Source organism: Aquarana catesbeiana, linkage group LG13 (assembly GCF_042186555.1).
Source record: "Aquarana catesbeiana isolate 2022-GZ linkage group LG13, ASM4218655v1, whole genome shotgun sequence".
In the NCBI taxonomy this organism is placed as follows: domain Eukaryota; kingdom Metazoa; phylum Chordata; class Amphibia; order Anura; family Ranidae; genus Aquarana; species Aquarana catesbeiana.
In genome coordinates, this window is record NC_133336.1 from 29,643,230 (window position 1) to 29,664,616 (window position 21,387).

At 45.7% G+C, this 21,387-nt stretch overlaps 1 protein-coding gene across 2 annotated transcripts in view; it reads right to left on the reverse strand.

Annotated features, from left to right (window-relative positions):
* TECPR2 (tectonin beta-propeller repeat containing 2) overlaps window positions 1-21,387 on the reverse strand; it is a 110,363-nt gene that overhangs the window by 88,775 nt on the left and 201 nt on the right. The window contains exons 1-2 of one of the 2 annotated variants that reach the window (XM_073610555.1): window positions 21,241-21,384; window positions 1,042-1,312 (exon numbers count right to left, since the gene is read on the reverse strand). In XM_073610555.1, the coding sequence (XP_073466656.1) occupies window positions 1,042-1,260 (219 nt within the window). In that variant the 5' untranslated portion in view covers window positions 1,261-1,312; window positions 21,241-21,384. Of the gene's footprint in view, window positions 1-1,041; window positions 1,313-21,240; window positions 21,385-21,387 lie in introns of those variants that run through there. The other variant, XM_073610554.1, reaches the window with a different exon arrangement.

Consider the following 21,387-nt stretch of genomic DNA (forward strand, 5'->3'; position numbering starts at 1 on the left):
TTCTTATATATTCATTTTCATGCACATTGTGAAGCGCTTCAAATATCATTATTTATTCTTTTTAAGTGACTCTGAAAACACTCTTTTGATAGCAGCCTCACTTGGTTTTATGTGTTATTATCAGCTATTTAGCATCACAGCGCTTTGTGTTTTATATATATTTTATCTCTAAATCTACTCACAGTCACATTCTAAGACTAATCTATTTAACCCTGTAAAGCAAAAATCGCTATACATACCTTTTCTGAATCCGATCTGGTCCTGTATCCAGCGGAAAAAAAGTTATGTATAGTGGGGGGGTGGATCGATTATCAGTGCGGCCAATTAGGACCGATATTTACAACTTTTCAAATAATCGGTATCGGTCAGAAACTTACCGATATTAGGCAGCGGTGTGTGCCGAGTGCACCCGTCACTAGTTAGAACGGGCGGCCAACATTATAGATCACAGGCAGCCCTGTATTGCCAGTCCTTCCCCTAAGCCTTTGCCGCTCTCCTCTTCACTGGACAGTGGCCGGTATCACAGGGCTGGCTGGATGGATGGGGGGGGGGGGCGGGAGCTGCTGGAGTTAACTTTCCACATTAAACATTAGGTGATTGGTTGCCGGGCGATCCTAGCAACCAATCACCAGCCTGGTCATTTGAAAAGTTAAGTCCGGCAGCTCCCACTTCCGCCTACATCCAGTACTGTGATACCAGTCGATCTCTGCTCTGCTGTACACCTATGTGAAGTAGGTGAGTTCTGGGGGACGACGACGGACAGGGGACAGTACAATTGGGGGGGGTGGGGGGTAGGTGATGTGAAGGGTGGACAGAGGAATATCGGCACCCGTTATCGGCTATCAGCCTGAAAGGCAGGCGATAATCGGTATTGGCCCTGAAAAAATGTATAGCGATTTCTTCTTTACAGGGCTAGATAGGTTAGTCTTAGAAAGTTGCTGTGAGTACAGTTAGTTTTAAGTGGAACTTCTACTTTAACCTGAAACTAAAATTGGAAATCAGCAAAACACACACACACACACACACACACACACACCTTACCTCCAAATTATACTTTTTCATCTGGTTTGTGTGTCGGCAGTAGAGATACAACATTCCGATGCTGCTGCCGATTGCAATGTAGTCGCCATTGACGTCCAGTGCTGTGAGGTAGACGAGAAGGGAACGGAAGCCTTTCTGAACTTTAGCAGGGATGGCTTTGAGAATGGAGTACAAGGGACAGAACTCCTTAAAGGTTATACCTCCAGGTAAATTGGCCATGTCTCCCGATCTGCTACACAGCAGTGCTCTATTACATCATTCCAAGCTGTCCCTGGGAGAAAAGAAAAAAACAAACAAAAAAAATGTAAAAAAAACAAGAACGCCACCAAGAATGATTTTCATCTGAGCTGACTGCATAGCATATCCCCAAAGAAATAATCAGATCAACAACCATCAAACAAAACATACTGAATAGTTTTTATGGCACCCCATAGCTCTACTTCCTAAAAATGAAAAAAATAAATAAATAAAAAAGGAGGAGCAATACAAGTCAGCTTGAGGGTCGAACTTGTCAACAGTCTAAAACTAAAAGAAAGAAAAGAAAAATTTTCCCTTTTCAAGCAATAAAATTTGAATATGCTGCTCACTGACATATAGCCTTATTTCAGATTAGGGGGTTTCAATTCCCTTTTTAAAAAAGAACAAAAAAAAAAAAAAAAAAAAATTACCACCAGATATGACTATTCAAGAGAATATTTTGCAGTTAAGATTCTAAACCCAAATCTTTCCAGTCACCGCAGTGAATTTTTCTGTAGTACTTCCCAAAAGAAAACCCAGTGAAGTCATCACCCAAAAAATTACCCTATTATCATATATAATTAAAGCAATGCTGTCATTGCTGAAAAATCCCATAAGAAATTCCATGCAAAAGAAAAAAGGGAAAAAAACAAAAAACACAAAAAACACACCACCACACTTCTTTGAACAAAATAGGAGACCAGCATTATCCTGTATTTGCTCTCTTGAAGAGAAAGTAATATCCTATCAGGTAGGTAGCCTAACGGGCAACCAAGGGCCCATTCACACCAGGAACTGCACATTTTGACTGCATGTTTACATGCATTTGAAGGGTGCTTGATGTGCGCTTTGCATGCATTTTATGCTGCATTAGCAGTGCATTTTTCAATACGTGGGCTTCGCCTTCTTGCCTTAACCACTTGCTGACCAGCTCACATACTTATACTGCGGCAGATTGGCAGTGCAAATCGCCGCACCTGTATGGCGGATCTCGCTCAGAGAGCGTGCCTATGGGTCGGGCGGACTCGATGTCCGCAGGCGACCTGCGATCACCTAGTACACAGGCAGAACGGGGATCTGCCAGTGTAAACAAGCGGATCCCCGTTCTGACAGGAGACATGACAGATCCCTACTGTTCCCAGTGATCGGTAACAGTGATCTCTGTCATGTCCCAGTGAGCCCACCCCCCCCCCCCCCCCTACAGTTAGAACACACCTAGGGAACACACTTAACCCCTTCCCTGCCAGTGTAATTTTAACATTGATCAGAGCATTTTTATAGCACTGATCAATGTAATAATGTCATTGGTCCCCAAAAAGTGTCATTTGGGGTCAGATTTGCCCACCGCAATGTCGCAGCCCCACAAAAAATAAAAATAAAAAAAAAAAAATTTGCAGATCGCTGCCATTACTAGTAAAAAATAAAATAAAATTCCCTAAATCTATCCCATAGATTGTAGACGCAATAACTTTTGCGCAAACCAATCAATATACGCCTATTGCAATTTGTTTTACCAAAAATATGTAGAAGGATATATATCAACCTAAACTGATAACTGAAACTGAACTATAATATATACTAGTGATGAACCGAATGGGTTTTTTGGTACCGAAACCGATGCCGAAAATAAATCTTCCTTGATCGCGAAAGCGATCCCGAAAGTGACTGTTTTTAAAAATATTTTCATACAGAAGATGATCAGAGACTGGGGACGTGGTACAGGAGATGGTCAGAGACTTGGGACGTGGTACAGGAGATGGTCAGAGACTTGGGACGTGGTACAGGAGATGGTCAGAGACTGCGGACATAAGAGAGTAGATTGTCAGAGACTGCAGACACATTACAGGAGATGGTCAGAGACTGCGGACACGGCAGAGGAGATGGTCAGAGACTGCAGACATAGTACAGGAGAGGGTTCAGCCTCAACAGTGCCCGTCATGCAGCCCGCGTTTGCCCCTCAGATGCAGCCCACATGTGCCCATAAGATGCAGCCTCACCTGTGCCCGTCATGCAGCCTGCCAGTGCCCGAATCAGAGCGGTGATCTCCGTGTGTCACGGAGCTGCATTTGAATTGCCCGGGTCGCAGTAAGGATGTCCCGCCTCCTGTAATCACGTCACACTGATTCAAATGTCCCACCATTGGATCAGTGTGCCGTCTGTCACAGGAGGCGGGACATTGTTACTGCGGTCTCTGTAGTTAAGCTCCATGACACAACGGAGATCGCGGCGAGGAGGGAGGGAGAGAAAGAGAAGAGAGGAGAGGACTGCGCCGCGCCAGAAGGACATTCCCGTAATGGGCAGCACCAGGGACGGGGCCCCGCCCCCATTTTCGGCGAGATTTCCTTTTCGGCATTTTGCCAAAAAGGCCATTTTCGGCCGATATGTTTCGGCGGCCAAAAATTCGGTGCATCACTAATATATACAGTTAGGTCCATATATATTTGGACACGGGCACAATTTTCACACTTTTGGCTCTGTATGCCACCAGAATAAAATTTAAAACGAAACAATCCTGAAGGAGCACAACATACAGGGATATACAATGTAATACTGACATATAATCACACACATAGGTTGGACTTGTCTTTTTTCAACCTCACCTACTATGTAATCCAAATGAATTTGAAGTGCAGACTTTCAGCTTTAATTCAAGGGGTTGAACATAAATATCAAGTACAAATTTTAGGAACTGCAACCATTTTTATACAGCCCCCCCCCCCATTTTCAGGGGCTCAAATGTAATTGGACAAATAAATAACCATAAATAAAATGTTCATTTTTAATATTTTGTTGAGAATCCTTTACTGGCAACGACTGCCTGAAGTCTGGAACCCATGGACATTACCAAAGACTGGGTTTCCTCCTGATACTTTGCCAGGCTCTAACTGCAGCTGTCTTCGGTTCTTTGTTTGTGGGTCTTTCTGCCTTTAGTTTTGCCTTCAGCAAGTGAAATGCTCAATTGGGTTGAGATCAGGTGATTGACTCGGCCATTGCAGAATATTCCACTTCTTTTCCTTCAAAAGCTCCTGGGTTGCTTTTTCAGTGCGTTTTGTATCTGAACTGTGAAGCGCCGTCCAATCAACTTTGCTGCATTTACCTGAATCTGGGCTGACAGTATATCTCTAAACACTGCAGAATTAATCCGGCTGCTTCTGTCACATCAAACACCAATGACCCAGTACCACTGAAAGCCATGCAGGCCCATGTCGTCACACTTCAAGCTCCACCATGTTTTAAAGATGATGTTTTGTGCCAGCTGCTTTCTCTCCACAGTTACTCAGCTGTTTATGATATCCTGCTCGTCAGTCTTGCCTACTTACTTTCACACGATCGGACCGTTCAGGTCCGCCTGTCAGTTTTGATGACGGACCTGAACGGGCGATCCATGTTAGCCTATGGAGCGTCGGATGTCAGCGGAGACACGTCCCCTGACAGGACGGGGTCGGATATCCGCTAAAAGCAGACGGATGGCCCTACGTCCAGGTCCGTCGCTGGCGGATCGGATGAGATCTGACGAAAACGGACACACTGTCCATTTTCGTCCGATCCCTCCATAGGCGGCAGCGGCGCCTGACAAGCCCTTCCCCGCTCAGTGAGCAGAGAGGGACCCGTCATCCGCCGGCTCAGCGGAGATCAACGGTCCGCCTCGTCTGAAAGGGGCCTTAAAGCCGCCCAGCCCAGAGGATTCCTGCCTTCGCCATCACAGAAACACTCTCCTGCATTCCTGTTAAAAGACCTGGAGACCTTCTGGCTCCAGATCCTGCTGGCTGTTTTACTACGCTTATCTCCGGCTCCCTGACGTTTGGCTTGTCTGACTATCCGTTCCGGGTCCTGAATGCTGGCTATGTTTTGACTACGTTTTGTTCCATTTACTTTTATTATTAAACAAGTGTGATTTAACTGTACTTCTGTCTCGGTCTGATTTCATGGTTTCTGACATTGACAATCTGTGGCAAGACTTGAAAATTGCTGTTCACAGACGCTCTCCATCCAATCTGACAGAGCTTGAGATATTTTGCAAAGAATGGGCAAAAATGTCCCTCTCTAGATGTGCAAAGCTGGTAGAGACATCCCCAAAAAGACTTGCAGCTGTAATTGCAGAGAAAGGTGGTTCTACAAAATATTGACTCAGGGGGGCGCCATACAAATGCCCCCCACACTTTTCACATATTTATTTGTAAACAATTTTTAGAAAACCATTTATCATTTTTCTTTCACTTTGGTCTATCACATAAAATACATTCAGGTTTTTGGTTGTAGCATCACAAAATGTGGAAAATTTCAATGGGTGTGAATACTTTTTCAAGGCACTATACATTACCACACACATGTACACAAAATAATACGCAAAGTGCATATGAAAATGCAGCAGTGCAAGGAATACATGAAGTGCATAAATGTAAATACTGAAATTGAAATTAAAAGCACCAAAATGCATAAAATATAAACGCAGAATCAAAAGTTCAGGTAATCAGGTGTCCAAACAAGGATGTTTCCAAGAGAAGTACCACTGAAAGTGCTTCTTAGTGCAATGATTAAACCACAAGTGCATCCACAATGTGCTGATGGCACCACCACAATGCACTCAGAGCAATGAGAAGAATCAGCCTGATAGTGTTTATTCTAGAGGTCGACAGATATATCGGCCGATATTTGGCGTTTTTCAATTAATCGGCATCGGCCGATTGTGCTGATAAAAAAGTCCGATTGTAACTTCAGCGCGACTTGCAAATGACTTCTGTAATAGAAGTCAATGCAAGTTGTCTGAAGTCTTCTGTGGAGGGACTCCTCTCTGGGCAGCCTGCCAAGTCTGATAAAAGAAACTAAAAAGATACAATGTTTCCACTTGTCAATGACCTGAACTCTGTGTGGAGGAGTTCTCAGTTTAACCATTTAAAGACTAAATCTCTTCTGACATTTGCTTACAAGTAAAAATCCTGTATTTTCTGCTAGAAAATCACTTAGAACCCCCAAAAATTATATATATATATATATATATATATATTTTTTTTTATCAGAGACCCTAGGAAAAAAAAAAAAAATAGCGGTTGCTGCAATATTTGATGTCACACGGTATTTGCGCAGCGGTCTTTCAAACGCAATTTTTCTTGGAAAAAATACACTAATGAATTAAAAAAAAAAAAACCCTAAGCAGTAAAGTTAGCACATTTTTTTTCGTCCAAAAGTTTTGATTACCTGTTTAAATGTAAGAAATTATCTGTATCACTTATTACTTAAGGCTGCTTTCACACTGGAGCGGGCAGGCGTTGACATTAAAACGCTGCTAGTTTTAGCGGCGCTTTACCGTCATTTTAGCGGCTGGTGAAGAATTGGCCCCGATGAATACAGCTCTGGATCCCTGAGCCATCTCCCGTAAAGGACGTGCCTGACCAGTATTGAGAAACCTATTGTGGGGGATCAGGATGGAAGTTTCATGTGATGGCAAAACTCTATCAGACCTCAGAACAACTTCTACCATCTGCTAAGGCAGTATGAGCTCCGCAGCACCCTACTAAACATTTCCTTCAAGCTGGTTCCACCAGGAAGGAGAGATGCAACCTTAGATTTTCTACTTTCAGTTCAGCCTCAAAGTTTATCACCAAAAGGAAGACACTGATAAGCTAGTGAAATGAAAATGGTTCTTATGGTTAGAAAAAATAAATAAAATTGACAACTAGTCCTTATTGGCAGCTATGTGAGCTATACAATTACATAGTTAGTAGACATGTGCAATTCGTTTAGTTCCGAATTCCTTTAACGAATTTTGACAAATTCGTTAATTCCGGGAATTCGGAAAATTTGAAAATTCTGAAATTTGAAAATCCAAAATTAAGAATGAAAATCTGAAAATTCGAAAATCTGAAATAGCAGCTAATAATAAACTATTATATTATAGGTATTGGAATTTCCTTTTAAATATGGCTGTTAGTGAACATAACAAGTACGAATTTATCTGAAGTAACGAATGCCTTATCTAAAAGAATGGAACGTAACGATCTAATAATAATAGATAACAAAAATAATAATAAAACCTTTTTATTATTATTATTTATTAATTTGTTCCATTCGATTTGTTTAGATGCGGCATTCGTTATTTCGGATAATTCGTAAATTTAGATAAATTTGTATTTGTTACGTTCACAAACAGCCAAGTTTGAAAGGAAATTCCAATACCTATAATTTAATAGTTATTAGTTAGTTATTTCAAATTTTACTGATTTACTTTTTTTTTTTTCAGATTTTCGAATTTCTGAAAAAAGAAAAAACTAATGAAATTAAAACGAACACATTTTTTGTCAGTGCATCTGTCTAATAGTTAGGTTGGGGGGAAAAAAAAAAATGATGTATGGACAAAAGTTTATCTAGTTCAGCCAACAGAAAGAATAAATACAAAAGACAACTTTCATATACAAAATCTCATACCCTCAGAGGAAGGCAAATGGCCCAATTTGATCCAGTAGTAGCAAAAGAAAAATCCTTCCTGATCCCCAAAGGCAACTGGATATTCCCTGGATCGACAATCTCTGTTATTACCTAAAAATAGTAATATCCAGTTATATTTTGTGCATTTTAGGAATGCATCCAACTACTTTTAAAATCAATCTACCGAGCTAGCCAGGACTAGTTCTTGCAGGAGTCTATTCCAAAATTTTCACAGCTCACAACCTGCTGGGTTGAACAAAAAAAAAGAAAAAAAAAAGTTAGAGCCGCTGTACTAACAATCCGATGTTAGTATAGTAATCTCCCCAGCTGAGCCCCCCACTGTTCGGGAGTCGTTTGGCTGCTGGTTTATCCCAGCATGCTCGTCCGACAGAATCCGGCTGCCATATACACATGTCGAAGTTCGGGTGGTTTTTATTGAACCAGTCAATGTCCCCGTCTGGCATTCAGCACCTGCGTACTAGGGCTTTACTGGAAAGATGCCTTTGCATTGGATGATCTCTTTTCTCCCTCAAGGCGTAAAGAGTGCTGCAATGTCTTTTGCAGCGACCTTAAAGTGGAACTTTAGTCAGGAAAGTTCCACTCATGTTGGATCACTTCAGGCTGGCCCCTTTTGCAAGCATAACTATATAAAAACATTAAAAATAGGTGTCTACGGTTTATAATCCAGTAATACACTGTCTCTCCCTCCCCTGCACATGCTCAGTTGCTCTCCATTTTTAGGCACTATATCGAATTTGTAGAGGCCAATCTGCTGACAGCCTATAGATTTACTGCTGCTCAGGGGCTCTAAACAAAATGGCCAACTCCAGCAAGAAGAAACAGGAATGATACTTGAGGCAATTTATAGCTCACACCAACTTCAGTAGCATAATTATTGATGTGGAATGTATGTTCCTTGCTGAAGAACATTTTTAGCAATTTGTTATGGGTAAAGTGCATATGACATCACAGACTTTGAGCGGTGATATCTGAATGATGCCTACAGCTATCATTCAGATATTGCCTTTTAGAGCCGGCGATTCCCTACACCATAACAATGATCATAGCGGCTGTTCAGCCTCTTGATTGTTCTTACAGGCAGCGGGAGAGGACATTCCCTCTCCCCTGATGCTTCTCCCGTTTCGCCCCTGCCATTGGCGAACTGGAGAAGGAACCGACCGGCCCCGGATGCTGACCATAGAGAACCCAGAGTCTCTATGATTGTTCGGAGGCCAGGAGCGATGTTATGACGTCATGCCCGGCCTCTGCATTTGAAACAATGCCTCCACCTTGGCTGGGAGAGAGATATATAGATATATAGATATATATATATATATATATATATATATATATATATATATAGATATATATATATATATATATATAATATTATATTTTTTTTTTTCTTCTTTTAATTTCAAGCTTCCCAGCCTAGAGGTGAGGTCTAGGGACTTATTGACCCCAGATCTCACTGTAAGGCCTCTTTCACACTGGGGCGGGGTTGGCGGTAAAGCGCCGCTATTGTAAGCGGCGCTTTACAGTCGGTATTCGGCCGCTAGCGGGGCGGTTTTACCCCCCTGCCAGCGGCTGAGAAAGGGTTAAAACCACTGCTTTGCCAGCGGTATAGCCGCGCTGTCCCATTGATTTCAATGGGCAGGAGCGGTATACACTCCGCTCCTTCACCGCTCCGAAGATGCTGCTAGCAGGACTTTTTTTCCCGTCCTGCTAGCGCACCGCTACAGTGTGAAAGCCCTCGGGGCTTTCACACTGGAATTAAAGCAGTGGCACTTTCGGGTCGGTTTGCAGGCGCTATTATTAGCGCAATAGCGCCTGCAAACCGCCCCAGTGTGAAAGGGCCCAAAAGGAGGACCTGTCAAGCACTATTCCTATTACAAGGAATGTTTACCTCCTCTGTAACAATAGGAATAAGAGTGATAAAATGAAAAATAAAAAACGTAAAAAGAAAGTGTCAAGATAGAAAAATAAAAGTAAAATTAACATTTAAAAAAAAGATTTAAAACGCCCCCTTTCCTCACGTGCTCGCTCAAGCGAACACATATGTAAGTTGCGCCCACATATGTAACCGGCGTTCAAACCACACGTGAGGTATTTCCGCGAACGTTAGCGTGAGAGCAATAATTCTAGCACTAGACCTCCTCTGTAACTCAAAACATGTAACCTGTAAAAAAAAAAAAAAAAAAAAAAAAAAAAAAAAAAAAGTAAAAGCGTCACCTATGGAGATTTTCAAGTACCAAAAATTGGCGCCATTCCACGAGCGTGTGCATTTTTGACGCATTACATGATTGGTATCTATTTACTCAGCGTAACATCATCTTTCACATTATGCAAAAAAAAAAAACAAAAACAAAAAAAAAAAACAAAAAAAAATTGGGCTAACTTTACTGTTTTTTTATTTTAATGAACCCCCCCCCCCCCCCACCGCCAAAAAAAAAAAAAAAAAAGCGGTTGAAAAATTGCTGCGCAAATACCGTGCGAGATAAAAAATTGCAACGACAGCCATCTTATTCTCTAGGGCAGTGGTCATCAACCCTGTCCTCGGGGCCCAATAACAGGCCAGGTTTGCAAGATAACTAAAATACATTACAGGTGATATAATTTGCTGCTCAGTGATTGCAGTATTCTAGTCTGCAACTCCCCAAGGTAATACATAAAACCTGGCCTGTTAGTGGGCCCTGAGGACTGGGTTGATGACCACTGCTCTAGGGTCTCTGCTAAAATATATTATAATATATATATATATAAAATATTTGGGGGGGTTCTGAGTAATTTTCTAGCAAAACAAATGATTTTTATATGTACGAGAGAAATGGCAGAATTGGCCTGGGTAGCAAGTGGTTAAAGTGAAGAACTATACACCAAGTTGAGTATACGGACCACTTATGAATTTATACATATCCCCACCAAAAGAAATAAATCAAGTTGGGCTTCATAGCAGAGATCCTCAACAGACGAGTCCCTTTAATCAATCTGTATATCTCTCCTGATGTAATTCTGCTTCTGGATTCACCCACAACAGTCCACGGCTAACCAAGTAAAGCAAAAAAAAAATAAAAAATAAAAGCACAAAATGAATCTTCAAATTAGTCACAATAAAGTAATTTGGTGCTGTAACCCTCTGACCTCCGAGGCTGTATGTGACTTCTGGTGAAGATGTCACAGCTCGGTTTATCTCCTTAGCTCGTCATTTCTCTGTAGCTCCATGCTACTCACCTTAAAACCAACAAAACAATCACAAAGAACCAGCTCTGCCTATGCAAAGGCAATTATCCTTCCAAGTCGAACATCTGTCCACCCACTGGAGACTTTGATCTGTTCCAGCCTAAGAATAACTTTATATTCCACTTAAACACGCAAAGCCGAGCAACGGCTCCAATCATAGAGAAACACTTCTAGACGACTGAACGTTCTACATATAGAAGAACTCCGCTCCTTGAAGTTGCCAATTACAGCAATGAACTGAATCTGAGCAGCAAGCTGTTGCGGAGACCGAACCCACACAAGAGAGACGATTGTCCCGGGTCTGGAGGAAGAAAGGCAGGAGGACACACAGGAATCTATTCTTTAGATCAGACAAGCCTCTTCCCAGGTAGAGATCTTCCCAATGATCACAGTACCAGATGCTGAACTGATCAATCGCCCTGTAATTACCGGCTCACATTGCTCATTGCCCTCCATAATGACATACAGCTGGCCTCCACAACGTCAGGAGGAATGTCAGGTGGGCTTCTACTTTCGGGAATATGTTCTGCAGTTTGATGCAAGCCATCAATTTTTTATAGAGACAACTGCTAAAAAAAAAATAAAAAATAAATAAATAAGAATGGCTGGTTAGTGCGATCTCTCTTTATAGGAAGAGACAGGCTTGTTGGTGAAAAAAGTTTGGCCAATGGAGTCCATCGAAGGACAATCTTCCTACAAAACCTTCTTCTTTCTAATTTCCATAATCTCTTCCCCAGAACAAACTCCAAAGAGACGCTATGGAAAATAATTAAAAGGTTTGCAGAATCTACTATAAGCAGAGCATAGGTGTGCGCAGCCTCTTGCATTAGGGTGTGCACCCCAAACCTCAAATACATATGCATGTGTATATGTACTGATGGTGTCAGTAGGGTAGTGGACAGTGTAATTTTGTTTATTTTATTTTTCTAAAATGTATTTGCTTTTGTAAAATTTGTTTTGGGGATGAAATATCAGTGGTATAAACAGGGGGGATATGCACCACACAAGGCGATTAGGGTGTGCCCAGGCACACCTGGCACACCCTGTGCGCACGCCTATGAAGCAGAGGCTAATGCCCCATACCCACGAGCAGAATGTCGGACAGGAAAAGTCCGACGGGAGCTTTTCATCGTATATTCCGATCGTGTGTATTCCCCATCGGACTTTTTACATTGAAAATTCTGACGAACCTAGAAAGAGAACATGTTCTAAATTTTTCCGACGGAACCAATTCCAATCGGGAAAACCACTCGTCTGTATGCTGTTCCGACGTAACAAAAACGACGCATGCTCTGAAGCAAGCACGAGACGGAAACTATTGGCTACTGGACTTCCGTTTTCTTGTCCCGTCCTACGTGTTGTAGGTCACCGCGTTCTGGACGGTCGGAATTTGGTGTGACCGTGTGTATGCAAGACAGCTTGAGCGGAATTAAGTCTGAAAAACCTTCAGAGTTTATTCCGATGGGAAATCCGGTCGTGTGTAGAGGGCATGAGGCTGCATTCACTCCTTTTCATGCATTATCAAATGTGCACTGACATATACACTATATCACCAAAAGTATTGGGACGCATGCCTTTACACGCACACGACGTTTAATGGTATCCCAGTCTTAAGCCTCGTACACACGATCGTATTTTCGGCAGGGAAATGTGCGATGACAGACTGCTGGCCTAAAATCCGACCGTTAGTACGCTCCAGGGTTGCACCAATACTAGCATCGGTGCCGATACCCAGTATTTGCACAAGTATCGGTACTTGTGCGAATGCACCAATACTTTCAGGCTCGGTTCTTTGAGCTGTCAGTGGGTCTCCCCAGTGTTAAAGAAGTCCAAGAATTGGAGCTGTCAAAAAAAATAAGTTAAAAAAATAAATAAAAAATTAAAAAATAAATAAATAAAAAGCAGCCGGAAACCTTTATAACAATATTGCTCAGCCCTGAAACACATTGTTTCTTTTTGTATATTTCTGTTTCTTTATTTGCTGATCAAAGGGATGAACAAATGTTCCTCTGTTTAACCCCTTAATTTACTCCCTATTCTCCTCCAATTATTTTCGTGCTTTTTTTCTTTTGCTCACGTCTATTTTATAAACGATAAACAATTAAAACTTTTTTGTTTGCTTTGTTAGTGACTATTTTTACACATATATATTAACATATATTTACACATTTCACATTGGAAAAACACTAAATTAAAAAAAAAAAAAATATATATGTCATTTGTAAATAACTTTTTAAAGTTTTGTGCCATTGCTAACAGCTGAGGTTAAAACTAAACAGTTGCGGTAGATATCGGCGAGTACTAAAAAAAAAAAAAAAAAAAAAGATCCGTACTTGTACTCATTGCAAAATAAATAAATAAATAAATGGTATCGGTGCATCCCTAGTACGCTCCCATGAGACAATTGTTGTCCAACTTTCGGCCAACAAATGTTGGATGGCAGGCTAGTACATTTTCGGCGGACAACGGTCTGTTGTCAGATTTTCATATTGTGTGTACACAAGTCCAAAAAGTACAAACACGCATTCTCGGAATCAATGCTCACCAACCAGACATTAGCAGAAGGGGGCCCAAAGGGTTGGCGCTCAAGAGCTGAAATTCCACGTAGTACGCCACTACATTCATGTTTGTTGGTCGACAATTGTCTGCTGTTTGTATGCAACACATGTTCCCAGCACACGCCCTTCGGAACAAAAGTCTGACGCTTTGTTGGCCGAAAGTCCGATCGTGTGTATGAGGCTTTAGTCCGTAGGGTTTAATATTGAGTTGGCCCACCATTTGCAGCTATAACAGCTTCAACTCTTCTGGGAAGGCCGTCCACAAGGTTTAGGAGTGTGTCTATGGGAATGTTTGACCATTCTTCCAGAAGTGCATTTGTGAGGTGAGGCACTGATGTTGGACGAGAAAGCCTGGCTCACTCTAATTCATCCCAAAGGTGTTCTATCGGGTTGAGGTCAGGACAGTCAAGTTCCTTCGCTCATCCATGTCTTTATGGACCTTGCTTTGTGCACTGGTGTGCAGTCATGTTAACACAGGAAGGGGGGCACGCAATTCTTTTTGTGAATTTTGTCAGCCAGCAATTACTAAATTTTTTTTTTTACATGCAGCGGTCAGCAGGGAAGCCCGCTGACAGCTGATCTGTTGCTAAGGACGTGGCAGCCGGCTTCCCGGCCTGCTCTCTAGCAACCAGCTATATAGAGTTATATAGAGTGAATGTAAAAAAAAGAAGGCACAAATCGCGGTAAAAATACAGAAAGCACAGCAAAAAGTAGCTGAAATGCTCAAAAGCAACATGCATAGGAGGACTCTGTACAGGCGAGTGAAGTTCCTCCATCCCAAACTCGCTCATCCATGTCTTTATGGACCTTGCTTGTTCTTTTCGTGAATTTTTCTAGCTTTTTTTTATTTTTTACACATTCAGCGGTCAACAGGGAAGCCCGCTGACAGCTGATGACTCATTTGTTGCTAAGGACGTGGCGGTCGGCTTCCCGACCTACTCCTTAGCAACCAGCTATATGAAGTGAATGTAAAAAAAAAAACAAAAAAAAAAAAAAAACCACAAAAACACACAAATCGCAGTAAAAACACAAAGCACAGCAAAAAGTAGCTGAAATACTCAAAAAGCAACATGCATAGGATGTGAATCGAGCCTAAGATAAAGATAGTAAGGTATAAATAGGCCCTACTAAGTGACTACACACACCTTCACATTTCACAAATGATTATTTTGGGTCTCTGGGGAGCCCACCAACACAGGTGATAACTTTACATGACCAATGACTTTGGGTCCAATTCCGAGGTCAGGCAAGCCTCCGACTACAAAGCAGATCAGGTTAAAAACCAGACCCTGTATAGGTGTTCTGTATGAACTGGTCTGCAAGGATGAGAAAATAAATTCTCTTGATTAAATCAAATAACAAAATCACCTGCTAGTGGCATGTGACAGTGTGTGATAACAGGGGAACCTTACTAGCCTAGAGCAGAGTATCCGGTTTTGGGATGACTAGCAGACTGTGTGTGTTACACCCATAGCCAGCACTCGGGGTGATTTATGGGGAATGGAGGAAAAACCATAGGGAAGCACATAGTGGATTATTTCCACCATATATAAATCTTGTGTCCATTACACTAATGAAGCTGTCAGGAGTTATGCTGTCTGATAGGAGATAAAGCAGGTTTATGTTCACAACAAGATCCAAGGAATATACACTGTATATATGTACTCCCACCAGAGGAAGAGAAACATGTACTGCTAACTCACATGTCTTGAAAAAGTATTCATACCCCTTTAAAATTTTCCACATTTTGTCATGACACAACCACAAACGTAAAATGTATTTTATGTGATAGACCAACACAAAGTAGCACATAATTGTGAAGTGGAAGGAAAATTATAAATGGTTTACAAAATGTTTACAAATAAATATCTGAAAAGTGTGGGGTACATTTGTATTCAGCCCCCCTTTACTCCGATACCCCTAACTAAAATCTAGTGGAACCAATTGCCTTCAGAAGTCACCTAATTAGTAAATAGAGTCCACCTGTGTGTAATTTAATCTCAGTATAAATACAGCTGTTCTGTGAAGCCCTCAGAAGTTTGTTATTATTATTATACAGGATTTATATAGCGCCGACAGTTTACGCAGCGCTTTACAACATTAGGGCAGACAGTACAATTACAATTCAATACAGGAAAGAACCAGAGAGCCCTGCTCGTTAGAGCTTACAATCTAGGAGGGAGGGTCAAGTTATACAAAAAGGGTAAGGCCCCTTTCACACGATCGGACCGTTCAGTCCGCCTGTCAGTTTTGACGGCGGACCTGAACAGGCGATCCATGTTAGCCTATGAAGCGGCGGATGTCAGCGGAGACATGTCCGCTGACATCCGACCCCGTCCGATCCGCTAAAAGCAGACGGATGGCCCTACGTCCAGGTCCGTCGCTGGCGGATCGGGTGAGATCTGACAAAAACGGACACGCTGTCCGTTTTTGTCCGATCCCTCCATAGGCGGCAGCGGCGTCTGACAAGCCCCTCCCCGCTCAGTGAGCAGAGAGGGACCTGTCATCCACCGGCTCAGCGGAGATCAACGGACAGATCTCCCGCTGAGCCGGCGGACCGAGGCGGGCTCCGTAGAAATGGAGTCCGCCTCGTGTGAAAGGGGCCTAATAGCTGTGGGGGGATAAGCTAATGGAGAGAATAGTGCAGTTGTTAGATGGAGGCAGGATAGGCTTCTCTGAAGAGGAAAGTTATCAGGGATCGCCTAAAAGTGGATACATTTGGAGACAGTCTGACAGATTGGGGTAGGGAATTCCAGAGGATGGGCGAGGCTCGGGAGAAGTCCTGGAGGCGGATATGGGAGGAGGCGATGAGGGAGATAGAGAGCAGGAGGTCTTGGGAGGAACGGAGAGGGCGATTAGGTTGGTATTTTGAGACTAGGTTAGTGATGTAGCTGGGGGCAGAGGTGTGGATGGCTTTGTAACTTATTGTTAGTATTTTGAATTTAAATTGTTGGCTGAGTGGCAGCCAATAGAGGGATTGGCAGAGAGGGGTAGCAGACACTGGGCGGTTTGTAAGGTGGATGAGTCTGGCAGCAGCATTCATGATGGACTGAAGGGGGAGGAGTCTATTTAAAGGTAAGCCAATGAGGAAGGAGTTGCAGTAGTCGAGGCGAGAGATAACCAGGGAGTGAATCAGGAGCTTTGTGGTTTCATTGGTTAGAAAGGGACGTAGTTTAGAGATGTTGCGGAGGTTGAGGCGGCAAGCTTTGGAAAGTAATTGGATGTGGAGCCTAAAGGAGGGTTCAGAATCCAGGATAACACCTAGCACCCTGACATGGGGGGATGGGTGGATGGTTTTGCCATTGCTCTTGACAGAGAAGTCAGGGGAAGAGGCACGTGGGGGAGGAAATATTATAAGCTCGGTTTTGGACAAGTTGAGTTTGAGGAAGTGTTGTGACACCATCCAGATATGTCTGTTAGTAAGTTAGTGATGTGTGAGGAGACTGATGAAGTAAGTTGAGGGGTGGAGAGATAGATTTGTGTGTCGTCAGCGTAGAGATGATATTGAAAGCCGTGAGAGGCAATCAGCTGACCCAGGGAAGAGGTGTAGATTGAAAATAAAAGAGGTCCAAGAACGGAACCTTGGGGGACCCCGACAGAGAAGGGAAGAGGAGTGGAGGAAGAGAACCTTAGTGAACAAACAGCATCATGAAAGCCAAAGAACACACCAGACAGGTCAGGGGTAAAGTTGTGAAGAAGTTTAAAGAAGGGTTAGGTTATAAAAAAATATCCCGAGCTTTGAACACCTCATGGAGGACTGTTCAATCCATCATCCGAAAATGGAAAGGAGTATGGCACAACTGCAAACTAGGGGTGCACCGAATGGAAAATTTTGGTGCCGAAACCGAAAATGAAGGATGCACTAGCCGAAAAGGACAGTTTTTAAAAAAAATATATATATTTTTATATATAATTGTATTCAACTTTTTAATTAATATGAATGTATTGGTGGCCATTATTGGCAAAATTAGTGCAAGAAAGGTCAAGAAAAATGCAGTATCCGGTCTCTGACCATCTCTTGTATGATGTCTGCAAATCTCCTACATGAACACATTGATAACAGTATTAGCAACATTTCCATTCAGTGCACCTCTATCAGACATGATACAGGAGATGGTCAGAGACTGAGGACATGATACAAGAGATCAATGCAGCTTCACCAGTTGATAATTAATTTTTATATATATATATACACACATACACCAAGCACATTAAATAAGAGTCTCCACAATGCATACAGTAGACAGGACAATAATAATAAAAAACAATAGGATGTAACAATAGAAGTTTCCGTATGAGTTCCCCCTCTGTACTGTATATATGGTGCCCCCCCCCCCACCTGTACTCTGTATGTGGTGCCCCCACCCCCATGTACTCTGCACATTGTGCCCGCGCCTTGGACTCTATATCATGCCCCCCTGTATATGGTGTCCTCCACCCCCTGTACTCTGTAAATGGTGACCCCCCCATACCCCATGGGGTCCGTATATGGTGCCCACCCCACCCACCTGTGCTCTGCATATGGTGCCCACCCCACCAACCTGGATTTTGAATGTGGTGCCTCCCCCCCCACCCACCTGTACTCTGTATGTGGTGCCCCCCCCACCTGTACTCTGTATGTGGTGCCCCCCCCCCCACCCACCTGTACTCTGTATGTGGTGCCCCCCCCCCCACCCACCTGTACTCTGTATGTGGTGCCCACCCACCCGTACTCTGTATGTGGTGCCCCCCCCACCCACCTGTACTCTGTATGTGGTTCCCCCCCCTGTACTCTGTATGTGGTCCCCCCCCCCACCCACCTGTACTCTGTATGTGGTGCCCACCCACCCGTACTCTGTATGTGGTGCCCCCCCCACCCACCTGTACTCTGTATGTGGTTCCCCCCCCTGTACTCTGTATGTGGTCCCCCCCCCCACCCACCTGTACTCTGTATGTGGTGCCCCCCCCCCCCACCTGTCCCCCCACCCACCTGTACTCTGTATGTGGTCCCCCCCCCACCCACCTGTACTCTGTATGTGGTGCCCCCCCCCCTGTACTCTGTATGTGGTGCCCCCCCCCACCCACCTGTACTCTGTATGTGGTGCCCACCCACCCGTACTCTGTATGTGGTGCCCACCCACCCGTACTCTGTATGTGGTTCCCCCCCCACCCACCCACCTGTACTCTGTATGTGGTTCCCCCCCCCCCACCCACCTGTACTCTGTATGTGGTGCCCCACCCACCTGTACTCTGTATGTGGTGCCCCCCCCACCCACCTGTACTCTGTATGTGGTGCCCCCCCCCCACCCACCTGTACTCTGTATGTGGTGCCCCCCCCCCACCCACCTGTACTCTGTATGTGGTGCCCCCCCACCTGTACTCTGTATGTGGTGCCCCCCCCCCCCACCCACCTGTACTCTGTATGTGGTGCCCCCCCACCTGTACTCTGTATGTGGTGCCCCCCCCCCACCCACCTGTACTCTGTATGTGGTTCCCCCCCCCCCACCCACCTGTACTCTGTATGTGGTTCCCCCCCCCCCACCCACCTGTACTCTGTATGTGGTGCCCCCCCCCACCCACCTGTACTCTGTATGTGGTGCCCCCCCCACCCACCTGTACTCTGTATGTGGTGCCCCCCCCCACACTCTGTATGTGGTGCCCCCCCCCACCCACCTGTACTCTGTATGTGGTCCCCCCCCCACCCACCTGTACTCTGTATGTGGTCCCCCCCCCCACCCACCTGTACTCTGTATGTGGTGCCCCCCCCCACCTGTCCCCCCACCCACCTGTACTCTGTATGTGGTCCCCCCCCCACCCACCTGTACTCTGTATGTGGTCCCCCCCCCACCCACCTGTACTCTGTATGTGGTGCCCCCCCACCTGTACTCTGTATGTGGTCCCCCCCCCCCACCCACCTGTACTCTGTATGTGGTGCCCCCCCCACCCACCTGTCCCCCCACCCACCTGTACTCTGTATGTGGTGCCCCCCCCCACCCACCTGTACTCTGTAAGTGGTGCCCCCCCACCCACCTGTACTCTGTAAGTGGTGCCCCCCCCACCCACCTGTACTCTGTATGTGGTGCCCCCCCCACCCACCTGTACTCTGTATGTGGTGCCCCCCCCACCCACCTGTACTCTGTATGTGGTGCCCCCCCCCCCACCTGTACTCTGTATGTGGTGCCCCCCCACCTGTACTCTGTATGTGGTGCCCCCCCCCACCTGTACTCTGTATGTGGTGCCCCCCCCCACCTGTACTCTGTATGTGGTGCCCCCCCCCACCTGTACTCTGTATGTGGTGCCCCCCCCCACCTGTACTCTGTATGTGGTGCCCCCCCCCCACCTGTACTCTGTATGTGGTGCCCCCCCCCACCTGTACTCTGTATGTGGTGCCCCCCCCCCACCTGTACTCTGTATGTGGTGCCCCCCCACCTCCTGTACTCTGTATGTGGTGCCCCCCCACCTGTACTCTGTATGTGGTGCCCCCCCCCCACCTGTACTCTGTATGTGGTGCCCCCCCCCACCTGTACTCTGTATGTGGTGCCCCCCCACCTGTACTCTGTATGTGGTGCCCCCCCCCCACCTGTACTCTGTATGTGGTGCCCCCCCACCTGTACTCTGTAAGTGGTGCCCCCCCACCCACCTGTACTCTGTATGTGGTGCCCCCCCCCCCACCTGTACTCTGTATGTGGTGCCCCCCCCACCCACCTGTACTCTGTATGTGGTGCCCCCCCCCCCACCTGTACTCTGTATGTGGTGCCCCCCCACCTGTACTCTGTATGTGGTGCCCCCCCACCTGTACTCTGTATGTGGTGCCCCCCCCCCCACCTGTACTCTGTATGTGGTGCCCCCCCACCTGTACTCTGTATGTGGTGCCCCCCCACCTGTACTCTGTATGTGGTGCCCCCCCCCCCACCTGTACTCTGTATGTGGTGCCCCCCCCCACCCACCTGTACTCTGTATGTGGTGCCCCCCCCCCCACCCACCTGTACTCTGTATGTGGTGCCCCCCACCCCCCACCCACCTGTACTCTGTATGTGGTGCCCCCCACCCCCCACCCACCTGTACTCTGTATGTGGTGCCCCCCACCCCCCACCCACCTGTACTCTGTATGTGGTGCCCCCCCCCCACCTGTACTCTGTATGTGGTGCCCCCCCACCTGTACTCTGTATGTGGTGCCCCCCCCCCCACCTGTACTCTGTATGTGGTGCCCCCCCACCTGTACTCTGTAAGTGGTGCCCCCCCACCCACCTGTACTCTGTATGTGGTGCCCCCCCCCCACCTGTACTCTGTATGTGGTGCCCCCCCACCTGTACTCTGTAAGTGGTGCCCCCCCACCCACCTGTACTCTGTATGTGGTGCCCCCCCCCCACCTGTACTCTGTATGTGGTGCCCCCCCCACCCACCTGTACTCTGTATGTGGTGCCCCCCCCCCCACCTGTACTCTGTATGTGGTGCCCCCCCCCCACCTGTACTCTGTATGTGGTGCCCCCCCCCCACCTGTACTCTGTATGTGGTGCCCCCCCCCCACCCACCTGTACTCTGTATGTGGTGCCCCCCCACCTGTACTCTGTATGTGGTGCCCCCCCCCCACCTGTACTCTGTATGTGGTGCCCCCCCACCTGTACTCTGTATGTGGTGCCCCCACCCACCTGTACTCTGTATGTGGTGCCCCCACCCACCTGTACTCTGTATGTGGTGCCCCCACCCACCTGTACTCTGTATGTGGTGCCCCCCCCACCTGTACTCTGTATGTGGTACCCACTTGTCCATGGTGTCATACAGAGGAGTACAGTACAATGATGATGATGAGTCGGGTAGGTAGCTCTCCTCATACAGATGTACACACACTATACATATATATGAGACCCCGGGGCCCGGAGCACACAGCCCTCCCCGGACAGCCCAGTCT